The following is a 27,063-nucleotide window of genomic DNA, read 5'->3' on the forward strand; positions in this document are numbered from 1 at the left end:
ATTCTCTGTACCTTAAGATTACGTCACAAGCAGACATGTTTTTATGTACGAATCCCATCGGGGAATTCAGCGATAGTTTTGATATGGCAGCTGGCTAATAAGTATGTTTTCGAGCTTAAATAAGTAAAATGTAAGAAAATAATTTATGTGCAAGTCTCATCAAAAATATTTTTGTAATAATTATAATAATAAGATTAAGTTTTAGAAAAAAGTACCTGAAAATCTATCTGTACGATGGACGAACATCAATTAACTGTTCAGCCTCGTCCCAACTATGCGACATGTGTCGAGCGACATGATGTGTCGACGACGTCGTCCGATATCGTCTAGTAGTCGTCATAAATTTTGATAATATCGCTTCGTGAAGCCGAGACTTAAACAATTTGCTAAATAACCTGAGTGCTAACAAAATGTTAAGTAATCACCATCATCTCCCTAGCGTTATCCCGTTTTTCATAGGGTCCGTTTACCTAACCTGAAGATTTGACAGGTCCGGTTTTTTACAGAAGCAATTGCCTATCTGACCTTCCAACTCGCGAAAAAACCAGCCCACCACAGGTAATGTCACATACTGAAAATGCATTTCTGGATAATGTGGGTTTTCTCACGATGTTTTCCTTCACCGCTGAGCACGCGATAATCATTTATGATCCAAACATGAACAAAAAAGAAAAAGAAAAAAAAGAAAATGTTAAGTACCTATCTAACTAAATAACTAAGTCAAGAAAATTGTGATGACAGACAAGTATCGAGTGGTGGTATCGACTACAACGATTAAACTTCAGGTATCGTTGAAATAATTATAATAACTTCTACGATTTACTCGAGTATTAGAATAGAAACTGGTAAATCGAGGAAACTTTGACGTATGCTCGAGCGGTACAATATGTAGTACTGGAGCAGCATACGAGGATAAATAATATAGAGAGAGAATAATAAAGTTAATATTCACAGTAATATATACTATACAACGGATACTGACGCCGATTCTTGTAGACATAAACTTTAATTAGCGTGACAGTTGTAAAACTAGCACTATCTCTTTCTTGCAAGTAACGTAAATGAAGGATGGCAATATTTAAAGAGTTATCAAATTGTAACAAAAGTTAGTTTCATCTTTCTGTCTATTCCATGAATAAGTGCTCTCTGTATACGATGACAGCACGGTAACTAAATACTTAGTTTTGATACTTACGGTACTTCATTGGGAAAAGGCAGTATATCTTAATATCTGAAGTAATCATTTTATTACTTTTAAATAAACAATGTATAGGTATTTAGTGCTTAGATATGTTATCCAATTTGAGTTAGTACATAAATGTATTTAGTAGATATTTTTCCACTACAAGCGATGAACAAATGACAACTCTTTTAAATTCTAATTCTCAACGCATCGTTCCAGACAGGATTTAATATATGAATTGAAGAACTTGTTAAATAAAAAAAAACTTGATTAAACTTGTTGATTGTTTAAAATTATAGATACAAGATAGCCATCAGACTGTTACTCTATTATAAGGTATGGCGCATGGCGCGGCAGCAACAGTTTCTTGACTGCTAGAGTCAGGTAAATTATATTGGTTGAAAATGCAACATTTAAGCCTTTAAGTGTTTGCACCGAACCGGGCGAGTTGCATCGGCAGTTAAAATTTCAAAAGCATTATTACACCCGAAATCGGTGTAGCCCGCGGAACTTTTAATTGGGTTCCCACGGGCTTGTTGTCGGACTGCCCAGCGTCAATGATACTGTATTTAAAATTGAATTTATCAAATAAATAATTTGGTAAATTGTATTAAGGGTTTTTTGTACAGCGACTTCAATAGTGATTATGATAATAATAAGTCTTCTTCTTCTATCGTGTGGGTTGTGAGGTGAGTTACCAACCTCATCAACCCTGGTGTCAGGGTTATTATTGAGCCGCCAAAGGCCCCTGACATGGCTCACGTCACGACTACTTACTTACATTAGTAAGTAATGACCGGGACCAACGGCTTCTTATAATAATAAGTAAGATGTTTTTTTTTTTCAATGTAGTGTAAAATAGTACCTAATATAAGTAATCCGTGATAGTCCTGTTCATTGGTACAAATCCTGGCTCGGACTCAAAATCACTGATTGATGAGAATTCATGTTTGGATAATAGATAATTGATATGACGCGGTTTCTAGGATTTGCGCCCGGTTAATGGCAATAGTCTCGCCCTCTATCACATGGGATTATTAATAGAAAATAAACCTTCAGGGATACAGGGATGATGCGATGTTATGTTATGTAAAATACATTAAAGTCTAGTAAGGCAACTCTACGCGATGATGATGACTCTAAGAAATAAATGTGTGTCGTATTTTAATTCAATTTTGCTAAAAGAAAAACAATTGTGTACCTTACCTACTCGTTTCACTGCGTAAAAGATGTTGCTTAAATAAAAAGCCAATCTTCTATCTCATTAAGAAGTTACTTACGGAGCGAATGCGAATAAATAAACAAATAGAACTCCCTTCGTTAATAAATTAAAAGAAGTGTATGCAGTACTTAGAGGACATACATAATAAAGCACGTTACACTGATTTTTCTCGTGAATTACCCTTTGAAAGAAAGTGGCTTGAGCTGGCAGGGTATTACGGCTTAGATATTACGGCTTAATTGAGCTTCACTATCGTGTAACAGATTAGAAGTGGGCAAAGTTTTAATAACGCATCTTGGCTGGCTCTCAGTCTTGCGCGGTTTATTGCCGGCAACCGCAATACCTGCTGATGTTTTTCATTAAATATGTTTATGCGCAGTAAATTGCAAAGCATAAGATGGGTTTGTCACAATAGTCGCTTTGTTACAATGCGATATTGCATTCTAAGGTCAATAAATAGAACAGTAAATTATATTATTATAAAAATAGGTGATGAATAAATTAAAATTCAAAATTCAAAAATATTATTTTTTTAAAATTGGCTTACAAAGTTAGCGCTTTTTGAACGTCAAAAAATTAAATTCATTAAACATTCTAAGGTTAATCAAACTACGTATAGGAGCCATAATCCTTTAACTTGACTTATCATCTTTTTGTTACCGAAGTTTAAAACTATGAAGGGATAGTACAAATAAAGCAAGCCCAAACGACAATTTGTAGAACCAATTAAACTTAAAAAAGGATAGGTTTGCCCTTTGTCCTCAAACCTTCCTCAAACAATGTTCTAAATCACTCGTTTTATATAAGTTTTTGTTTGAACAGGTCGTTATGTGTGGCCACGGTAGAATCGTAAAAGGAGATGACCAAATGGTTTTAGTGTCCCTAAAACTAGCAGTAAAATAGTAAGTGCTTCGTGAATATATTTATGGCATCATTTGATTGATTAGTAAATTTTCTGGGCGATCGATTAACTTTGTGTTAGTTTATTAAAACGGTAAATATAATATGTTTACTGTATAGTATATCTATAACAGGTTATAATAACCTCAGATAATTTAATTGGTTGTATCGATCTCAGGTAAGCGTAGCTTTAAATCTTGAAAGCATATAAAATACAATCTAGAGGAAATAAAATAGACAACAACAGTGTACCTGTCCTGTACAAGCACAGTCGTAACTGGAGGAGACAGACAGGCTCGTAAATGCTGAAGGAGTGGTAAACGCAGAGCCCTTAAGAAGCTTCCTCTGATTTGATTGATCTTCAGAGCAGCCCTTCACGTTTTTACAGGCGGAGACGTCAGGAAAATGAGGGAAAAAACGGGGAACATAATTAATTACTTTATTTGGACATTAATGACCGGGTCAAAGAGGACGAGGGTTGATTAGTGTGTTTTCTACAGACGTGCCCTGTCTGATATTGGAGTTTGTTCGACGAAAACATTCCGCGTTGACTAATAAGTGTCTAGGTGTGAGGTCACTGTCCTTCAATTTTTGTAGCGCGACAATGAATCAATTATGTTTTCTGACGTGTAGATAGCACCGTGTTTATATTTCAGTCATTTAACAAGAGAGTCAGCTCATAAAAATGTCTTTTGTAAACTGTACCCGTGTTTTCCCTCAATATTGTGACAGCGCGAGGTGTACACAGAACAAAGGGGAGACCGTAAAAAAATACTTTTAGAAACGACTCGCCATTCCGCCGATGGGTTTTAAATGAATATTCAGAGCGATAAAGAAGAAGGGGTGTAGCCAAACTCGCAAAAAGGCCCAGTGAAATTTCACGGTGAGAAAAAGACAACGCAATCGCAAAACAATAAAATAGCAAATAAATAAGAGACGCAGGGACACGTCCCTGTTTAATTATGAATTAAGGGCGGTCTGTAACGAGATCACAATGTAATTAAGATTACTGCGGGAAGGTTTTTCAGAGCGCCCCTAACAAGTGAGAGTAAATGGAGGGCAAAACAAAACTAACGCGGCGACCTTGTTTCGCTCGATTTGGGGCTTTTCTTTTTTATGTCGAAGGGAGTGAATATTATAAAGGATAAACTAAACAGTGTACGCATAAATCTCGGTGACGTTTACTCGAGAGCTTCAGCTACGCTGTCAGCCATATTTTCAAATTATGAAAGTAAGAAGTCCATTTGCGGAGTGATTCGCCAAGTGAAAAATATTTTTAATGTATATTTCCCATTCGTTTTCTTTAGAGCCGACGTGATGGCCGCTGACAGCAACAGCTTGGGGCTGTGAATAAGAAAACTGCGCCTTTTCGGTGACACTCCTCATTTTCTCATTTTTGTTTTTTTTTATGTAAAGAACTGGGGATACATTTCAATGGTTTAGCAATGACTTTCTGTGGTTTTGGCACACCGCGTCTGTTTCATCCTAATTAAAACTGAATTTCGTTTCATTCAACCTTCGCATATTATGCGTAATGATGTTCTGCCATGAATAAAGGAACAGGAAGATTTTTACTGATTCTAATGGTTATGAAGTCATTTATGTCCAACGTACAGGCCAAAATACATAAGTTCCTATTCTCGTAGAACGCTTCTATTTTGGATTTACAGATTTTCATAGAACCTAGCAAATGCGAATGATTCGTACAAATTTAGGTACTTGATATTTTTTATTAAATTCGGTAACAGTTCGACTCACACTTCTCTTCACCTTCTAATCCTTTTACCCCCTGTTGGGTTGTAGGACACAAACAACAGATTTCTACTCCTCGCGATCTCACACTTGGCTTGCTTTAAATATTCTTTTGTTGATTGTTTGTTGTTTATATTTGATTTGTCACTGTAATCAGTGACAATAATTAAAACACCAAGTTTATTATATAAATAAATAAAAAAACGCTTTAAAAGACAAGAATCTTTTAGTAGTGTGAATCTTTTGTGTGCAATATGTAAAGAGGTATTGTATTGTAGGTACTTTGTCGAGCACCCGCTTTTTAATTTTATCGTCATTAACCTATATCTATTTCTGCCTTAGTAACACAGTCATTATTCCGTTAATTTCACCGGTAACATGTTAAGCTTCAGAGATACGTACTATTTACAAGTAGGAGACAGATGGATATAGTGACAAGAACTCGCGTCAGTACGGACCGCTGAAAAGAGTGTCCATCCATGCTACCGAAGCCGCGAGCAGAGACCATTAATAAAAAATAAAAAATAACGAACTACAACAAATACGGCAGCCGGTGCAAATGAAATGGCTTTTTTCCAATTGCAAAGTGCAACGTTGCAACAATTTGCAAGTAATACATCAATACCATCAATAGTCATCATGCAATCCATTTGGTGGCGCGCATTGGGCTAACAAACAAACTCTTTTGTTTGTCCGCGGTACAAAGTGTGCACACGTACTAGCAACGTTTCCGTGTTTATGTAAATACACGATGAAATACTCTCGCAGCGTGAAAGAACCGAACTCTCTGTTATTTTTGCATAAAACAGTTTCGTTTTGCGACCTACACGCAAGTTTATGAATTAAACGTTCTTGCTTTGTAACCGGCGTTTTGAAAGTGCGCACTGCACTGTGTCTCTTGTGGGACAATCTCATTTTCAGACTAAGCAACGTTGTTTATGTTTATTTTCATAAAGTTTTACATTTTGCTTGTTTTGCGAGGCGAAATGACAGTTTTGTTCTTAGGTAAATCAAAGTTACAAAGTATACAGGTTTACTTAAGAACTAACTACCTTTAAATTGAATATAAAAATTATACAGAAGCTCGAGGCGTAGCGGTGTAGCCATCGCGTGTAGCAGAAAACTTATAATTGCTACGAGAGCCGACGCAGTGTGTAGCGACTTGCGTAGCTGGTTCTACGCTGTGAGCGGTTCTACGTAGATACAACGGCTATAGTAAAAACTAGAGATGTTATGGATATGAAGTTTCTATTTCGTATACGGATAAAAGCATAGGATATGATATAAGAATGTAAATAATTTCAAACTATCATGTAGTTTTAGGCAGTTCTATTTACGTATATTAGGATTTTTTTTAAGGTATCCTAATATGCGGTTACGGTGTTCCATAACATCCCTGGTAAAACCCTAAGCTTAAATAATTATGGACGTTTACGCAAGAACGAAGTCAGCAAAGACAAATAAGTTGTTATATTTTTATTACTCTTCCTCTTCTCTCTGGAGACTACACAAAGTGGAAACCTCTTTTTTTTATTACTTCTTTCTATAGCTGCGACGAATATTAAGAGATAATGATTATTATTTAAAAACATTTGTATTTAGGTTTATTTAAACTTCAGAATCAATTAAATATTCGTTTGTATACAAACAACTTAAGACTGATGTTTCATTGCATAGTAAACCCAATAAATTAGCGTGAGAAGGATAAAATGTTGGGAAAATGTTCATAGAAGTAGAATAATGGAGGTTCCGTCGGTGTACGTTGTCGGTATTATGAGAATTGAACAAAAAGTGCATTTTGCGACCGCATTCACGATGCTAACTTAACACGTCTGCGTTGAACGCTACTTACTTACCGTTGACTTATTTATGCGATACATTTCTACGATGATAAAATTTGAAACTGAATGTAATGAAACGGAAATTAGAAAGAAGAGATATATTTATAACATAAGACAAGCCCGCGACTATATCCCAATTGGGGTAGTCAGAAGTACATCCATCTCAAGATGAACTAAATATCCACACCTCACCGAGCTTTCTGTTAGACCATACCGATAGGTGATGAGCCGTTTTGCCGTCTATAAAGGTGGAGCCGAAAACTAATCAGCGATAAGTATTTTTTATCGTATAATCTCTAACATACTTACCGTAGACACGCAAGTCGATCATCCGATAACTGCTGATAAAATAACTTCAAATTGAAAGACATTCTTCCTCATACAGCCCTATTCTCGTCAAAAAGATGCGTATCACAGAAGAATGAGTCGATACAGTTCGCTGCACAAATGCTCCATTGGATTCATTTGGCGAAAATTATGAATTCAATTTCCATTCTATATGTAAGAGATCCGTCCGGTATCTGGGAGTCAGATTAATAAAAATTTGGCCCTTCAGCCTCTGGGGATGTCCCTTTATGGCGCGTTGCCTTTTTATGGAGGCCCTTTTATTTTAATACTTATTTAGGTTTGGCGATTCCGTTGATTTATTGTTTTTCGTAATTATACGATGCTACTGAGAGACAGGTATTTCAGGTAAGTAATTTTTAAAAGTAAACTTGTAATAAGGAGAGTTGATATTTCTGTTCGGATATGGCTTTTATTTGAACCCACTTAATGAAATCTGATTCAGATCTTAATGAAATGTTGAAGGATTTGAGGCAAATCAGCAATAAGGGAAGTCCAAAAAAAATACAAAATAAATTACCAACCTTTTTCGCTGCGGAGTCTTGATTGTTGTTATCTGCGTGGTGCGGAGCGGCGGGCGCCATGACGGTTACGCCACTCTGCGAAAGAAGCTCGTCGGAGCCTCTCTGTAACAACGACAAACCAACTTTAAATACATGGCTCAAAAGTAACATAACACATACATAACTAACACCCATTCTCCCTTCAATAAAAAAAATAATAGAAGCCAATTTGTATCCTATGAAAGATATGATGAGCCGTATGGTGGTAGATGATCAGTCCATCACTCATAGGTACAATGGTAGCACCTGTTACGGACGGAACCTGAGGAAGTACTAGTGGTATAATAAAAAGAGATACATGGAGAACTGTACGTATAAGTTTACTTTATGATTAGCTATGTATAACGTCAACAACAAAAGCAATCTTTGAACAGGAGCAGCACATTTCTTTACGCAAATACGAGCATTTTCTTCGTATAACGAAACAAAAAAAAAACAATTTCACGTGATGGCAGCACACGTCACCCGTCCCCGAGATCAATCTCAATTTAAGACGGCGAAATGACAGACCACAGCAGTTAAACGCACCGGGCCGAGGTATAAATCACGACTCGTAATAAAGCAAATGTACAAATGACTGAGATTCAGATGCCATGCGAAGCTCGCGCGGATTTTGTATACACGAACAGAGGTGACATTTATAATGTCAACCAAATGTGGCAGGTCTAGGCCTGGGAGATACGCGCGTAAACCGAAACTAATGATCTTTGAATTGAAAGATATGTTTCGGGTGCGACGTACTAATGTTAATAAAATGTCTGGAAGACTAATGAAACATTTTTTGAGAATTTCTTTTAACAGTAAATTAGGGAAAGGAAACAATGTCAACTCATTAATCCAAGTAAGAAATACGTTCGTAAGCGTGTAGAAGTTTAAATGGTTAAAAACTAAATAATCCATCTTATCCGTGACTTTGTCACATTCTCTTAGCATCTCTTGGCACTAACTGAATTGTTGAAATTTGAATGGGATTTTGCATGCATGAGTAAAGGTGACAATTATAATATTTACCAAATATGGCAGGCCTGGGTGGGAGACGTCGACTGTAGACGGCCTGTTCTATCGAGGCTAGCAATTATAAAGTCAGTTAAAGACAAACTGTCATTGCTCACACCTTCAGTACAATATGTTAGTTACTGCCAAGGCTGCCAAGGGTATCTGTCATGCGAGACACTTATTAAGCTCCGACGCATCATTCTTGCTGTCCCCCGCGCAAAAATGACAGATGAGCGATCACAAATCGGTGACACACGCCGAGTAACTGGGTTAACACGTACAATAGATGACAGTCCGAGAACTATTGCTGAAACGTCGTGTTTGGGCAGAGAAAAACATTGTTTCCATTCAAAAAGTTATGTAAGTAAAATAAGGTGATTCAATAAAACACGTATATTGTCTTTTTGTCGTAATTCACTCCAGTATTATTTACTAATTAGACACCCAAATGATATATTTTTTATCAATTTGAAAAGTACCTACTGTCGTTTTAATATAAATCGTTTTAAATAACAGGATAACCCCTATTCACAAATGCATAATATAATAAAAGACAGATTACGTTAACAGCGGGAATCTCATTTTGCGGCATAAAGCTTTCATTGTAGAAAAAAGAACCGTTTTCTCTGAAATAAAACCAACATTCGCGAGGTCCTATTCCTTGGAGTAATTTCGTAGAGCGCGTGTAATAATTGCCCGAAATTAAATAACATTTTTCACAACAAAGAAACAACGCGGATGGGAATTTTGAAGCGGAATGGTAGATTGTGTTGGAAAACAGCGCACTTTTCGTTTTCATAATAATTTTTCAACTTAATGGAGAATGATGCTAGATGCCTCCAGGAGGGGATAAAGGACAGTCTTTGGTACGGTACCTTGACTCATTAAAACGAATACCGGCTTAAGATTATGTCAGATATCTTTCCTAATAGCTGTTCAAAATAAATAAAATGACGTTCGTTAAATCGATCTGGATTAAAATTGGCACAGAGATTGAAACCTAAAAGGGGCAGATAATATGCGATACTTTTCACAGACAGACTTTTGTTATATTTTTTGACTACCTACTCGAATGATTATTTTATTATACATACTCAGGTACATCACCGGTAAACATAGAAAAGATATTACATTCCCGTCAGACATGACTAATGGATAAAATAAATACCACGAAATTATGTAACTAACGTAAGAGATGTACTTACGTAATGTTTGAATGGGACCAACGCGAAATCAATCCCCTATATTGGCTCTTCGCAAGATATATTTGGTTTTACTCTCGAAAGAAAACTGAGGATTTTTTCTCGATCAGAACATACTCCAACGTTTCTCCAATATGTCATTTGAATGAACGTGATACAAGGGCCCCTCATATCAGAATATCTCGAGTAAAATATATTATACATGAAAGGTTTACTTAGATCAGGCGGATGGGCCCGGCCTTTACCGATAGTGGGGTACTGAAATGATATGTTTACATGGTCAAAAAAGTATCAAACCTCCATTGTTGGTCATCCATAGCGATAAAATCTATTAGAGATATTAAAATGTACCGCAAAAATACACACACAGAGGGAGAGACAGATGGGCCGGGAAGATATTATTGTTACTTATTCCTAGAAGAGGTTTCATTTTACAGATTGAGTTGAGTTAATATTATTTTATCATTTTGGTCGCATTCTCCTCGTCAAGCTCATAAAAACATTGAAAGTTTTTTTTTAAACAAAGGGGGAAACCGTGCTACTTTGGACTTTATTTTCGTTAAAAGGAATACTTACCGTAAGTATACGCTTCGAGTATACGTTTCTTTTCAAAATGACTGTTTAATTTAGAATTTAGGATAGCTTTAAAATATACGATAAACAAAAGAGATAATGCTTTGCATAATATAGTAGGGTATAAAAGTCGTTGAATAACATGATATGAATAAAGATTTTATACTTATAGACATCACAAATTTAATCTTCTATAAAACTATTCTATCAAAGCGTGGACCCTCGATTTTTTATGATGGCTATAAACACGACTGATAACGAAGTATCGATGTCGTATGAAATATTTAAGTGCCTCAAACACTATTCAAAAGGCATTTTAACGGATTTTGAGCCAACCGTGTAAGTGAATTGAGCCGTTACTGAAATATAGACGATTCAAGTCTGTCGGGTAAGCTACGAGTGGGTAAAATAAAATATGTAGCTTAGCCAAACTTTCTCGGGGCTCGCTCTTCAAATTTTATTGCAAGACTTCCCTCTAAAAAGTGTGGGTACTTCACTACGGCTAAAACAATAAAACTGCATGGTTATTTAAAAGTTATAATGTAAGGCATAACACAAACAGGAAACGGCGAGAACGCTTCGGAGACACGGTGGAACTCCTTCAATGTACTCTCATATAAAATGTACACAAATGTACGCTGCTAAAATGGTACGGTCCGGCCGCGGACGTAGGTCGACCGTGTTGGTTGGGTTGTTATAGTTTGCACCCTCAATCTTTTAATTTTTACATACCCTCCCGCCTTTGGTCGCCTTATGATTGTCTGGTAACGCTTTAAGCGAGAAGGCCGCCATGTACTTAGTTAAGAGCCTTTTGTAAATATTCCCTTTTATTTTGGAGCAATAAAGTATATTTGTATTGTATTTTACAGTATTGTTACATTGCGGGCGAGATGAGGGATAAAAATAACAATAAAAAAATCTTTATATAAGTTTTTCTTTATAATATGGATGATTTAGATAATTTGGGAACTGCTCCAGTACACACCCCTAAATGACGAAATTACTTACTAATAATTCTTACGTACCTCTTGTCTGTTACACGTTTTCGTGCATAAACCACTAAAGTTATGGTACCATAGACGGATGTAGTACACTGCAGAATCTAGTGGAAAGCTAGTAGAAGTTATACAAGATTCACATGGTGGTGACCGGAAAGCGCATTGTAAAAAATAATGTCAAATTCATACGTACGCCATTGTTTTTGCCACCATAAAACGTGAGTGAGAAACCAACATTTACGATCCAAATGAAAAATCACTTCGCCATTTATGACGTCATTGTTCTTCAACTCGACCTAATACGAAAACGAATAAAAAGAGGGCGGAATGGAAAATCTGTGCGACGTCTAATAATTTTTATTTGCTCTTTCACGGCTTTCAGTCTGATTTAACTCGGCGTGTGTAAATTATGATTTAATTTAATAACCAACGTTAAAAACGAGCGTAAAACGTTTTTATGTGAGATAATATACTTTTCATTAAGAGTCATGTGTTACTCGCACAATTTTATATTCAAGTTTTATGTGTAGAGTAGGTAACTCCGTAGAATTGAATCGTTAACGAAAATTTATGCGGATTTCCTTAACACGGCTTACAGATGATGGGCTCAGTAATTTATATCATGTAAGTGGTTTTTTTTGCACAATTTCCATTTCCAATCAATTAAATGCATGTATGTAGTAGGTAAATACGTATAAGTACTTATAGATTGTTTCTCAGTGTAGACTTTTCGCTTATAGTTCTAATTGAAGGCAGTACGATAACTAAAAGGAAACATGACTGAGCATTATTAGTTTAATTACAAAAACCGTACAAAGCACTGCAGAACTGTAAAGGCTGTGTAGTATGGAATTCTAGTGTAAGCGGCGTACCTATTGTAACGATCGTTCATAAAGTATGGACAATTTATTATTAATCATTTTTGTCTGGCCAATTAATGAATGCGGACAAAGAAATATGAGAATGCAAAGAGTAACAGTAAACAAGCCATACGTATTTTTTTAATTGTTAATATCAATATTGCTTTTTAGATGAATTGCAACGATGTGGCCTTTTGACCCCCCAGGAAATTGTCTTTTTTCAGGGTAGTAGGTATATAACGATTATGGCAGTATTTGTTGGAGAGGCGAGATCGCGCCGTGTGTGGCGCACATTCATCTGCCGACTAATATCATCCACGAGGCGACTTCAAATAAGATGTCGAAATTAACGATCTTGATAATATTTGTCGGCTCAGCGCTGCCGGCTCCACTGTAATTAATTGCACCAATTTGTTCTGCGCTTATAACGGACATTTGTCAAGCGCCCACCCGCTACTGATGATTTTCGCACTAACTTCATAATCGATATTTCGAAGTATCGAGTTTAGGTGATTGCAAACTCATATTGAGACCTTCCCTAGCCATTAATAAGACGTAACGATCGCTGTTTTCTACCTTGAGAACGATTAAGCAATTTCGATTAAACACGAAGTTATTCAGAGTCATGATGAAAACGCCATTAAAAATTCAAGGCAGCGTTGGCGATAAATTGACCAGACACAAGACAATGTAAAAGTTAACAATTCTCATCACAACTAGGAAGGCAAACCTCTTAGCCCCAGAACAATATAAGGAGACATTACTCGCTGTCACAACTCTACTTTATAGGGAAAGTAGGAGTAGCGAGTTTGCGCCGACTAAGTTGTAGGGTCCTGGTTACTTCGTAATGAATAGAGACGTCAGGCGTTAACCGCCACTCGGGCGCAACTCACATACCATTTTAACTTGCTGCGAAACTATGTGGCCCCACCGGCTCGATACGGGGACTCCGCTCTGTTATCATTCCACAAATTAAAATTATTCCAGTACTAAGTTACAAAGCAGCTTTTAAGTTATGCGAAAGTCGTAAAGCAGATCGCATCGTTACAGTAACTTGGGCTTAATGGACGCTCAATTTACGATATTGTTAGAGTAAAACTAATCTAGACTAAGGAAAAAGTTGTGCGATAAAAGTGAATAGAGACAGAGCGAGAGAAACAAAGAGCAGCATTTAGAGGCGACGTTCATTTGCATGCGAGACGATTTGAATAAATATCGCGCGGTGGGCAGCACTCGCTGCTTTATGAGTTTCATTATATTATAAGGAACATTGAAAGCCGCAGATTTTTATCTCGCTGCATGGAACGCTCAGGTGTCCTTTGCATAATATCGTTGTTTGTGTAATTATGTTCAACAAAATTAATCTCAACCCCTCTATGTTTCCTTCCCGTGAGATTGAGTTACTTTCCTGGATCCAATAAAGCCTAATGTCACTATAAGAAACGTGTTAATGGTCGCTATTTATCGTCTACCCGGTGAACTACGCGTGAGAATAAATGCAGACTCGGCGCATAAAATAAAAAGTGTAATGTCGTTTGTAGCAACGTCCGTGTCTGTTACAAATGCTTTATTTAATGTTAAAGCTCTCATTGCATTTACTTGAAAAACTGCACAAATGAGGTTGATTTTAGTTTCTGTTTGTCTGCTTACTTTGTTGCTGTTAAAACCTATAGCACCTTTTTGTTGTAATTTAAAATGTGTTAAACTTTAACGAAGTTGAATGTGGGGTTTACTGACTTTGAAATTATTAGTGTGATATTAGGGTAGTTAGCGTTAGAAAGGGCAACTTTTCATGAAAGTATCGATGTTTAAAGCGAGCTGCTTGTGTTTCGAAGTAGCTTATGGAACACAGCGACGACCGCCGGCTCTTAATGAGAAACTATCAAACTCCAACGGCACATTTGTCTTGTTAATGCTAATATTCAATTCTCCGAGCAACGCTCGCTACTGCTAACTAGGCTTTTAGTTGGACAAGTATCGATGGAATACCTGCTTGTTGCTACATAAGTAAGGGTTATATTGTACCTCGATGATGTACACGTACGATGTTTTACAACCTATTGAAGTCTGCAAGCTGATTTAAAAAGATACTAAAATGTAAAGACTGATCATGCATGCATGCTACACAAGTTGAATAACGAAACGAAGCACAAAACATGATTGACTAAGAAGTCATACGCACGTGCTAACCGAAACAAATGAATGAAGTTACGCGCTTACCTGTGTCATTTCGACAAATCCCGCACCAGACACAATCGATATCACTTGACTGAGAGGAGAAAAACAAATACATTCTTTATAGCAATGTAGGAAGGTAACAATTCACCTCTCAATGGGCCTGACGGAATCTAAAGCGATCGTAATTTCGTCGGGCAATGTTCTGCCTTTTCATATTTTCCTTTTGCCTTCCAAATGTTATATCGTGCCCGATACATAGCCGCGATTTCGTTTGTTATTTCAAGCCCTCTCGCACCTCCGATTTAGTACATCGACACGTGAAGCATCAGTATAAACAAATACGAGAAATTGCTTGATTTGCTGCCTGAGAATCTCGTATTCGTCTCAGAAAAATATAATTGAATTTTCTTTGAAATTGTTATATAAATTCCTCTAAGAGGCGTGGGAGTGAACTTGTTGAACATTTACTTGCATGTTACTCGTACTGTTTGAGTGTTTCAACATTCTAAGTAGTTTCTTAAGCTTGTTCTCTTCCCCATTACACTAATTAGCGCCAAGCACTGCACTTACATTTAATACATTTCTTAGTTCAAAATCGTGTAGTTTCGCGAATAGTGCAGAATTTTACAAGAAAAGGTGCTTATAGATGAATCATGCATTAGACTTTGAAACGTGAAGTAGGAATGGAACTGTAAAATACGCTAGAGCAGGCTTTCTCTTTGAAGCTCAAAATTTCATGTCCCAATAGACGCAAACAAACTACAATTCGTTGAATATTTTCGATAACAGTCTCAGTCGCATGGCAGGTACGAAAGAATGCAAAATGTGACACCCCTTTAGCGAGGCTGAGTCAAAGAGAGACTTACGATTTATGCTGATATATATTCTTTGAAGCAACTCAACATTTATAGATTATGTATTCTTTGTTGCAAGATTATGCTTAGCGCAGCTGGAGCTCTCAACTTCCTAAAATGAAATTGGGTATAGATAAGTACATTGAAGAGGTTATAGACAAACAGACAATTTTACTTTCGCAATTATAATATTAATATGAATGTATGAATAAATTGATAAAAACAATTATACTTTGAAGTCGCAAACACCTTTATGAACGCTATAAACTGTAGCAAAGGACTGGCCTCAAAGGCTGTTTAAATTTGTCTCTAGGACTCAGTCAGATATTTAGCCGCCAGCGTTTCGCAAAGATAAATAAAAAGACTCAAAGTTAAATACATTTTCGACTGCATTTTTGAAGAGTTCCCTTTTATAATTTTCCTTCGATATACAGGGTGTTAGTGACATCGTAACGAAAACTTTGAGGGATGCTTCAGACCATGATTCTGAGTTAATATCAAGTGGAATTTTCCGTCGCAAAAGTCTGGAACTGAAAATAACAAAAGCCTGTCGGATATAAATTTTCCAACAGGAAGTTCCACTTGATATCAACTCGAAATCATGTTCTGAATCATCCCCCTCAGAACTGGTTACGGTGTCACTAACACCCGTATGTACTTGTATGGCTACCTATACGTATTTGTACAGGGTGTAAGTGACGTCGTAACGAATATTGAGGGCATGATTCAGCTCATTACACTGAGTTAATATCAAGTGTTAATATCATTTTCCATCGCAAAAGTATAGAATTAAAAATAAATTTTAAAAGACACAAAAATAATTGTAATAACGACGGAAAATTCTACTTGATATTGAGTCAGTATCATGGTCCCCCCCACGCCTATTCGTTACGATGTCACTAACACCCTGTTTAAGATACTGGAGGTAAATACTGAAATATGTGATTAGGATAAACCTAAGTCACTTGAATAGAGAATATGATATTTAATCATCATCATCATCAGCCCATTAACGTCCCCACTGCTGGGGCACGGGCCTTCCATATGGATGGATAGGGAGATCGGGCCTTAAACCATCACGCGGGCCCAGTGCGGATTGATGGTTATTAACGACTGCTTATGCAGCCGGGATCAACGGCTTAATGTGCCTTCCGAAGCACGGAGGAGCTCGAGATGAAAACTTTTTTTTGTGGTCACCCATCCTATGACCGGCCTTTGCTTAACTTGTTAAAGTTGCTTAACTTCAACAATCGCAGACCGAGCGCGTTTACCGCTGCGCCACCGAATTCCTCAGATATGATATTTAATTCTAAGTTATAATTAATATTAAATATCATATTCTCTATTCAATTATAGTGGTATATGCCCTTCGGATAACATATCTTCAGTAAAGATGCATAACAGCAGTCAGGTACCGCTATTGATTGCAGCCTCAGGCGGTCTCTGCCATTATGCTGGGTTTTGAATCCGCTGTATCGATGCATTTGATACGAATCACGATATCGGCCCTAGAAATACGGTACGGCGTATTATTTCTCTTCGTAATAACATAATTTTGCCCATATCCAAGCATGATAACTGAGTTATATGATTGAAGTCAATTTTATTTGCAGTTCATCTAGCTTTCAATACTTACCTGTAGTTTTGGAACCAACAAAACATCTTTACGAACAATTATTTTAACCTAAAACTTTTCGTTACTAGATAGTTAGATTACCTAGGTATAAAAAATCAAACAAATGATTTAGTAGGTATCTGTAACTGATCAAATATGAATAATTTTTACATGTGAGTATATGGCGCAAGCGCAACTTTACATTTATATTACTAAACCCAAGAGACTAGCACAAAAGCATAACTGAATAAAAACTTAGGAAAGTGAGCAAAGGCTCCGTATAAAGCTTAAAACGAGCATGAGGGGTAGTTGAGCCAAAAGTGGGCACGGGCAAAAGGGTTTTTCGAAAATGGACAGTATCCGAAAGGCGAGAGGAAACCGGGCATCAAAACACAGCCCTCCTCGAAGCGTTAATAGACTTAGCTTTAGTGGACAACTTGTTTAGAAGCTTGTGTTTGAAACAACAACCGTGTTACGAGTTTCTGATTCACGAACTATGTATTTCAAGATACCGACACGGAATATTCTTGGTAGTAGTTGAAGTAGTACTAAATTAGGGTTTGAGATGCATGTGTGATGCTCTCTTCTTCTGCTTCAAATTTATGATTTAGAAAACTTACTGTGCTGTGCAGTAAAAAAAGACAGGTAAATACGTGCATCATCCATTTGACAAAATAATTGCTGCTTAAATTGTATTTCCTTTATCGAGAACCGAGATTGTATTTCCTTTATAGAGAACCTCTCAAAATACATAAGAATTTGAAGCAAGGTAGGAAGTTGGCAAGATTTCGCTTGAGCATTTAGGTTGGAATTTAGTCCTCAGAACTCGGTGGTCAACTTAAAAGTGAGCTCAGATTTGAAAGGAGCTAATGTTCTTAAATCGGAACTGGCGGGTAACGGGCCCGGATAAATATTTTGCCACTTGAAAACGTTACCTGACCGGGAAAGTGGCCGTGGGCTCGCCGCGGGGAGACAAAGTAAATATGTCCCCGTTTCCCGGGTCGTCCCCACATTTTATCGGGGAGCGATCGGCGCACGGGTCGGGAAATGAATTTAAAACGTGTTTGCGGGTAATCTGTTATCGGTCCCTTGTCTCGGGCTTGAATATAGACGTTCCGCGTCGGACCTATATCTCGGTCGAGATTCTGCGCTTTGAATAAACATGTGATTTATTACTAATAACACATTCGTATAATTGTAATGCCTGTTTTATTGCAATCTCAAAACAAGCAACTATTATAATAATCCTAAATATAAGCTACGTTGTCAAATAAGAATCTGATTATTAGTTTGTATCTAAATCCTCAACCTATTCGTTGTACGACGGGATCTGAATTCATTTGCACTGATTAAAATTGATCTGACCCTTTCCAAACATAAGGAACATAGTCTAATTATGCCGCTAATTGAATTTATTTAGCTAACAGCTAAAAAGACAGATCTTTTTCACAGAAGTGGGGAGTGCGTTTTATGCTTTCCACGACCCTTAAGTTTTTATTACGCAAAGGAATGTATTTAACTTGAATAAAATGTGTAAGGAGCACAATAAAATGTTAAATGTGTAAGTAGTCAATGTAAGGCGGAGCAGAGTCTAATACGAGCAACACTGGGTTAATTATTTCGTCACAAGAACCCTCGTAAGCCACTGTAACAGCGTTCAGCCGAGCTTGGGAGCCATAAAAGCTACATAATACGCGGCGACGTAAAACTCTTATTATTTTAGTATCTGCGAAACGGTCGCGGAAAACATCTCGTAAAATAAAACCTGTCACCTCGTACGAAGAAGATGCAGTCTTCTGTCTCAAAGGCGCCGTTCAGCCAATGAGCGCGGTCTAAATCCAGGTGGATTCAGCGTGGACACCGGTTAGGATCGAACGCGGCGAGCTACGAGGATTTCTATAGAAAATGCAGACTTTATGGTAGTCGAGGGATAAGTTTCCATTTTAAATTGAAGAGAAACTCTGAAATGTTTCCTTGTCTCCCGCCGGAGCTAGCTCGCGGAGCTGAATAAAAATTCACATCAGGTAAGCGCACGGAAATATTTACACAAACCGAAGAACTTACTGAGGGCGAAGTGTTTATACACCTAAATAAATGCAGAACTTATGGGCTCCACTCTACGTATCTATCTCTCTTGACTTGACGGCGTAACGAAAGCTGAAAAATCTTCAAGAAAAAGTTACTTCTGAAGTAAGTTGAAAAAACAGAAGGAACGGCTTAAGAACATTGCGAATTCAGGTAAAAATTTCGAACAACGAAAATTATTCGCTTTTTTGGTGAAAATGCGACTAAGTCTCGGAAACGCCCATTTACATAGCTGATGTCGGCGCGATGGTGCGTGGCGACTTCAAATAGGAATTATAATACCAAATTGAATACAAAACTTTCCTTTCAGTGCCGAGTAATGGAGGAGTCTATGCACCGGAACAATCGCAAAAACAAATAGAACGAGAGAGGAGACGAGACACTCGCTCTGTTGAAATAATAAGTGCCTGACGTCTTTTTGGACGTTCCTGACGCGCTTTTTTTGTAACGATAAATTTTTACGCTTTGATCTTTCCAATTCAAATAGGCTTTTTTCTCGTTGAATCAGAAGTTATAGGAATATTTCAAAAGCTTTAAGTGAGGCGACGGAGCGGATTTTCCTTTCCACCGGCTATATCGTTCTGATTGAAATGCAAATGAAATGGTGTCCATTCGAAACGTATTTATTTTATCTACCATTTGGTTAATCTTTGAAATTAGAAAAATGTTAGATTAACATTCAAGAATTTGTGTAAAATAATTAACTTTTACTAAGCATACCGACACGTTGCTTTATCATTACTAGATGTAAACAACTGGATGCTTTAAAAATGTCTTAAATAACGTGACGAGGAAAAAAAAATTGTGATATTTTAATCTTTTCTTTGCAGTCGCGAAATGACATTGTTTGCTGAAGAATCTGGGCCGGTTCATTATTCCGTTCCAAGTTATTCGGCGCCCGAGTAAGAGCCGTGCTTGCCGGCGAGCGGCTGATGAATCACTCGCGGGCCGCACTCGCGCCTCCGCGGTGCGATGCCTCACTTTTAAACTTCCATCTCAACCAGGCACCTCGGAACAATCTAGCATAATGCCCGACAGAGTTGTAACTTCAAATCCGAACAAGTTACACAACGAAACAAGCTGCAACAAAAACATTTGCCTATGCCGACGTTAGTGAATTGTTCTCTCGCTCGTGACTGGGTAATTTCCATACATTTCAAGTTCTATCGCCTGCGGGACGTTCGTTCTTTTGTTGATAAATGTTTGACGGGAACTCCGGGGACGCCATTAAAAGTTTTTTCGTGAATAATTCCAGTTTACATACGCAAATGTTTACTTGTGAGTTTACAAGAGCTCACCTATTCGGTGATTTCTTTTCATAGAGGCGATTGTTCGAAGTGGTGGTTTTCTTTTGGGGTAGTTGAATAGGTAATTGGAAAAGTTTTTTGTGTTTTCTTTGTCGCGAACCTAGTTCGGCCGCGGGGCGCGAACTACGTAACGATGGAACACGAGAAGGGCATTATATTTTTATTGTGTTTTGGTTGATTGACTGAGGGAAGTTTCTGACTTTTAAATAAACTTCAAACTCTCTCCTCGAGTGCGATAAAGACACGTAGTCCTTTAACTTGGGGTGGGTTAGGATGTCGGAGCTATAACTCGTCGCGAACGAAGTTGGCGATCAGATTGTCTGTGGCGCCGGGCTGGAAACAGGAGCCGGAGTCACGCGGCCCGCGGGTCGCCTGCGTGTACAAATGTGCGTGCCCCCTCCCACCTAGGGTTAAAGTCTAACACATTTACTGAGTGACTTCTCCTTTTCTGTTTTGTAATGTTTTTTAAGATCTGGGGAATTACAGTCGCTTTTCTAAATCATTTGCAACTTGGCTAAGGCCCCAGCTAGGTGCAACCTTTACATTTTTGTCCATCGTGGACGACATCGAGCAGTCGGACCGCAGCATTTCTTTATTAATGAATATTCATCATATCCACCAGAGTTCAGTTGGTACCAAATATGGTAGCAAGTTTAACCTCGTAAGACCCGAATTTCCAGACTCAATAGTTTAACAATTGGATTTATAAGTAATCCGTTTATTAAATGAATACATTTATAAATAATAAATAAATAAAAGACATTTGGCCTTACTTATTATCGGTCTACCCACCCCGACTTTATAAGCGTGGATTGTGTCTTTTGGTTCACTAATGAAATAATGTCTACATTTTACTCTCTTAAGCGATAAAGGAGGAAAGTTTTATAACCATCTAAATCGACAGGTAGGGATTTTTACCCTTTAACCCGGAAATTCATTTCGTCCGAACGATAAATAAGCCTGCGCCTACACTGGTGCTTACGTTCACAATTTCCTATAAGCTCTTTACGCATCGACATGGCACATATCAGGTAATACGTATTACTCCGTTGATGTGTAAATATATTGCCTACGAGAGGGTAGGGCCACATAAATAATTTCAAGGACCACCAGAAACCGGCGTGATTATTTCGCGTTAACGAAATTAATAAGGCGAGTTCGGCGGTATGAAACGAGCTTTATTGCGTTAAGGTGCTTAAGGGTGGCGGGAAGTGAATTTTCTCACAAATGATTTTTTTGAATGTGACTTTGTAATTTAGAAGCTTAGTAAATATTATTTATTGTAACGTTGCAATGTTGTCATGCTTCATGCAGTGAAGACGTATGAGTACGTAGGTATATCTAGATGCATGGATATTGTTATGACAATCATATGAAATGCTATAAAATTCAATATCGACACCAAATTGAAATCTGCACAGAGATTCATATAAGTTAATAGACATGAAAGTTTTACGATCCATAACGTTACGTCGAAAAGTCAAATAAAAGTTATCCTGTTTTATGCAGCGAGATATGTTATTGGAATTGTGTTAGTGCAATAAACATATCTAAGTTGTATTCTGTTTTCTTATTAACTACTTATAGTTAACTTATTCCTTAGGTTATTGCGTAATTTAAATACACTTCTCATCAAAAAAATCGAAACACTTCCGTTTTCATTGTTTCTGTCCGAATTTAACACAAAAAAGAATTCATACGATGAAAAAAAATACATAAATGTATAGCTGGCAGTTTGGCCATTACAGTAATAAGCGAAAATTCTAAATTCAAAATTAGAATTTCATTTGTTTATCTTATAAACGAAATGAATCACTGTTTTGAGACAAATGTGTGTTTAGGGTTGGAGTACATTTAGCGTTTAAAAACTAAAAATTGGCGCCTATCCTTAAACTTTTTGTTTTTTATTTCAATACTGTGACTTTGGGACGTCTGAAAAAAGGTTTTTTTTCTAAAACGTATGGATACTTCGCCCACAGAAGCCGCCCAAGTTGTGGCATTGCTGGATTCTGGCCTTAGTCAGCGTGTTGTGGCTGCAAGACTGCATCTAAGCCTGTCATCTGTTCATAGAGTCTATAAACGTTATCGGGAGACTGGTTTGTTCACGCGCCGTTCAGGATCTGGCAGGAATCGGGTCACTTCTGAGCGAGATGATCGATTTATTGTAACAACTTCTTTAAGAAATCGACGCCTTAACGCTTTTCAACTGCAGCAGCGGCTTCGTGTTGTACGAAGGGTGGCTGTAAGTGACTCTACAATTAGAAGAAGGTTGAAGGATCGTGGACTGGTACCGCATAAGCCAGCAAATGGGCCGAAATTAACTGCAGACCATCGAAGAGCGCGCCTTAACTTTGCACGTGAGCACCTAAATTGGTCATACCTACAGTGGAGCAAAGTTCTCTTTTCTGATGAGTGTAAAATTATGCTGTATGGTAACGACGGAAGGAACAAGGTCTACAGAAGAGACGGAGAACGCTATGCACAATGCTGCATTGAAGAAAAGGTCAGCTATGGTGGCGGTTCGTGGACGGTTTGGGGAGGAATCAGCGCCGACGGTAAGACAGAGCTTGCTTTCGTGTCTGGGCCACGTCTGCCTGCACTAAACTGTCATCGGTACGTCGAAGAGTGTCTCGAGCCTCATGTGATGCCCTATGCACATTTTATTGGCAACGGCTTCATATTCATGCACGACAATGCTAGGGCTTACACCGCGGGCGTCGTACGAGATTATCTTAACGAAGTCGATATCTCTATTATGAAATGGCCAGCAAGAAGCCCGGACATGAATCCCATTGAACATCTGTGGGATGAATTAAAGAGACGAATTCGAGCAAGAGATCCTGCCCCAGAAACACTTAGCCAGCTGCAAGATGCAATCCAAGAGGAATGGGACAATATACCACAGCATGTGATCGTGACTCTCATCCGATCGATGAAGAACCGTATGGAAGCAGTAATTAGAGCTCGGGGAGGGAATACAAGTTATTAAATAAACGTTTTTTAGCTTTTTTTTTCATTTACGTGTGTTGTTTTATCCATTTCCTTTATACTCCATACGGAATAAAAATGACTCATTTAACAAAATACGAAACCTATGAAAAATTCATTTAAATTTAGAACATTAACATTAAGATTTGATAAGCTCATATTACTCACTATTAAACGACATTTAACATTTATTCCTAAATGTACACATTTTTCTGATAATCCTGACAAAACGTAAACTTGCAAGGTGTTTCGATTTTTTTGATGAGAAGTGTATTTATAAAAATATGAACTAAAGTCGTAACCTTTCCGAATCCTGTGGTTCGTCGTTTTTCCATACCAAGAACCTTTATATATTATATTCTTATTAAAGGTCGGATTTTACACAACAAACATGGAATAAATACTCTGGTTGCGACGTTACTGAAAATGTAATACATTGACTTCATTCATAAAGAAATAACTTTCGACTAAGCATTTTTAAGACGATACGGGAGACACGCGTGGGATTAAACCAGTTAAAGATTTTAAGGAGCTTAACAGCGGCAGAGTTATCCTGGATAGACTTCCATTCGATGAAAGCATACGCACACTCCAATAGCGTTCAGAAACAATATGCGTAAAAAGCATTAGGGAGGAAGAATAACTATATCACATCAAAGGCCGACGCAAATCGAGGGTGTCCGCATCAAGTCTCGTACGACAAATTATGTGCTCGCGAACAGATAGCGATATTGTCATCCTGAAAACACTTTTCCCTTGTTTTCCCGAAAATGGGGAAGGAAGAGCGCTAGTTCGGGAAGACAGCTTGATCCGGAGCGGCCGTTCGAGGGGCAGCAACAAGTCTCCCCGACACGCAAACCAATCTAAACCGTACCACCAAACACACAAGGTCGAACCTCACTCCCCAAGACGACGGAAAATAAAAGAATTCATACGTGTCTAAATATATTGCAAGTCTGAAAGGAGATAGAAAGTTAAAGTGATGGAGCGTTACAGACATTAGGTAAATTGTTTGTAAGGGAAACAGATACTTGGGATATTTTGATAAGATAAGCGGTTGTACAGATAGACAATGTTTATTCAAAAGAAAAGCAGACGTGATTGCTGTTAGAGCTTCGGAATTATTCAAGCGTAGTGTAATCTTAAGTACGTAGGGCATTCATGTTTGATTAATTTTATATTCTCTAAGAACCTTATTCGAAAAGAGCACATTTTTAGAATTAAATTATCCTTCTGCCAAGCCTTGAAAGCCGTAGTTCACAAAACACCAAAAGTAAATTACGGAATTTCAAGCTTGTACATGTATTGACATTAAAAGCCAAGGCACCTTCAAACGCCGAGACGGCTCTAAAGAAAATACGGCCAAAAGAGAGAAAAAAATACGGAGAAAACCAATTGTGCATCTCTCCTCGTAAGAAGTCCAAAAGAAGCCCGATATAAACGAAGAACGGCAACGATTCGTTAAAAGAGATAGTTATGAAAAGACCCTGATTCGCGAAAAAATCGAAAAGCGGATGTAAACAATAGCCACCGAGGACGATTGAAGGCGAGACAAGTTTTCAATTAACAAAGAAACTTGCGGTGGACAACAACTAAGTACTTAGCAAGTTGGACGATAGCTTGCCTGTGTACTAAGTTATGGGCAAGAAAGCTAGTTTTTTATTACAGTAAGTTGTTTAGTCGGCGGGCAGTGAAGTGCACAACACGTAGCTTATGTGCAGCAAGGTTTTGGAACGCCCGCCGACTGAGTGGGTTAAATGGAGCGTGGACGCGGCGAGAGGCTCGCTGCACTTGTTGCAATTTTACTCCACTCCACAACTTAATTGTCCCGAGTGCGGCCCTTATACCCGCTATAGACGAATGGCGTTAATTTCCCCCTGGGAGGTTACTTCCATTACACTAATTGCGAGCCACATTTCGCCTAAGCATCTCACAACTTTGGCCGTCGGCGAAGACTCCAGCAAACTCGAGAAAATTCGCAGAAACCGACTAGAAAGAGTATGGAAGTGAGCGAGACTTTGTTAATATTCCTAATTAAGCTTTTAATGTAATTGAAGAAGTGGAGACACGTCGAGATTCAAAGGAGTCTGTGAGTCACTGTATCTGTGCACCGCCAAAAATACACTTAGATAAATTACTTAAACTGTGTTCGGCGAGCATACAAATCGGCTAGCGATTCTCCATATTTCACCCCAGCGGAACACCCGTTCGATTTACACACACCTTTAATAGGTAGGGGAAGACGAAGGCGACCGGCGGGGAACGAGCGACGGGCTTCGAAGTTGGTGAAAATTAAGCCATTTCCGTTGTAGGGCATCGTGTTCTAACTTTATTACTAATCGAGTCACGTCACGTAAAGAATTTCCGATATACAATTAAAGGTGAAACAGGCGTCGGAGTTCGGGAGCGGGCATGCAGCGGTATTATCGCTGGTGTCGCGGAGGCAAATAGCCGGCGTGGGCACCTGTGCTCAATAATGCGCCGCCCCGTCTACCCGAAAGGGCGAGGAATCAATTAGGCCGTCACTGAATTGCGTAACGGCTCTAGTTACGAGCGCTGAGAGAAGATCCGCAGCTGCTTTTTGCTCATCCAACCTCTTGTTATTGCGCAATCGACATCCGACGCCTCAGATTAAGATATTACGTATTCATCGAATGTTTTTTATAGTTTTATTGGGTGAGCTGGGTCGATAAAAAAGGTTTATAGATCAATCAACTATGGAATGTTTTATTCAGAACCCTAATATCACGAGGCGACTCTTGCGTAAACACTGGAATATTCTTTAGAGAAGGGCAGTATGGTGTTCCTGTTAGTTGTCCGTTAATGATTAACAAGTTGACGCGCCACGACCGCTACAATTAATGGATTGCTCACACAGGGTGGACGCAACTATATCATATCGCGGGTTAGCCACAACGAGGGCGGCGGCGCCCGCGCTTGTCGGTGGAAAAATGAGTTTTAATAGGATCGCGACGCGACGGATTTACATTGATGATTTGCTGAACACGCGCCGTCATCGACGCCGTGATTAACGAGTCGCGGTTTTTGATTTTACTTTTCAATTCCATTTAAAGCATAGTGTAACCACGTATATGTTATAAGTTCACATTTCGACATCAGTGAACCGACCGTGTTAAATAGTGGTAACCAATTTTGCAGCTTTTTGCTATAAGCCGTTGAAAGCAGTCGATGGTTTTAATCCAAATTAGCTTTTTCGTAAAGGTAAGTGGCTACAAAATGAAGGGTCGAATCGATGATGCCCATTGAATGCAGATGAGAGCAGTTACACCCTCGCGGTGTAAAGCGTAAGTCTGAAAACGGTTCATTAAAAAAACCGTATTAATTAGGGCGAATGAAGTCGTCAAACGAACAAGGTCGTAATTTTCGCCGTGTCCGCTGTAGATTGCGGCATGTGAGGGCAGTCGTATGTGAATTATTTAGAGGCGGTCGCGCGGCCGACTGGGCCGCAATTAATGAAGTGGCCCTAGTCGTTTGTCAATGTGGCGGTCTGCAGCGGTCGCCGGCGGTCGCCGCTCGCCGCTCGCCCGCCAACCCTCACCTACACCAATCTGTTTCCCAAAACTCGAGTGTCAGCTGCACC

At 38.4% G+C, this 27,063-nt stretch overlaps 1 protein-coding gene across 6 annotated transcripts in view; it reads right to left on the reverse strand.

Annotated features, from left to right (window-relative positions):
- Positions 1–27,063, reverse strand: part of LOC126366829 (polypyrimidine tract-binding protein 2) — a 496,400-nt gene that overhangs the window by 40,810 nt on the left and 428,527 nt on the right. For all 6 annotated transcript variants that reach the window (XM_050010129.1, XM_050010132.1, XM_050010131.1 and 3 more), the window contains one exon: positions 7,768–7,869. In XM_050010129.1, the coding sequence (XP_049866086.1) occupies positions 7,768–7,869 (102 nt within the window). The remainder of the gene's footprint in view (positions 1–7,767; positions 7,870–27,063) is intronic.

The sequence above is a fragment of the Pectinophora gossypiella genome, chromosome 5 (assembly GCF_024362695.1).
Source record: "Pectinophora gossypiella chromosome 5, ilPecGoss1.1, whole genome shotgun sequence".
Lineage (NCBI taxonomy): Eukaryota > Metazoa > Arthropoda > Insecta > Lepidoptera > Gelechiidae > Pectinophora > Pectinophora gossypiella.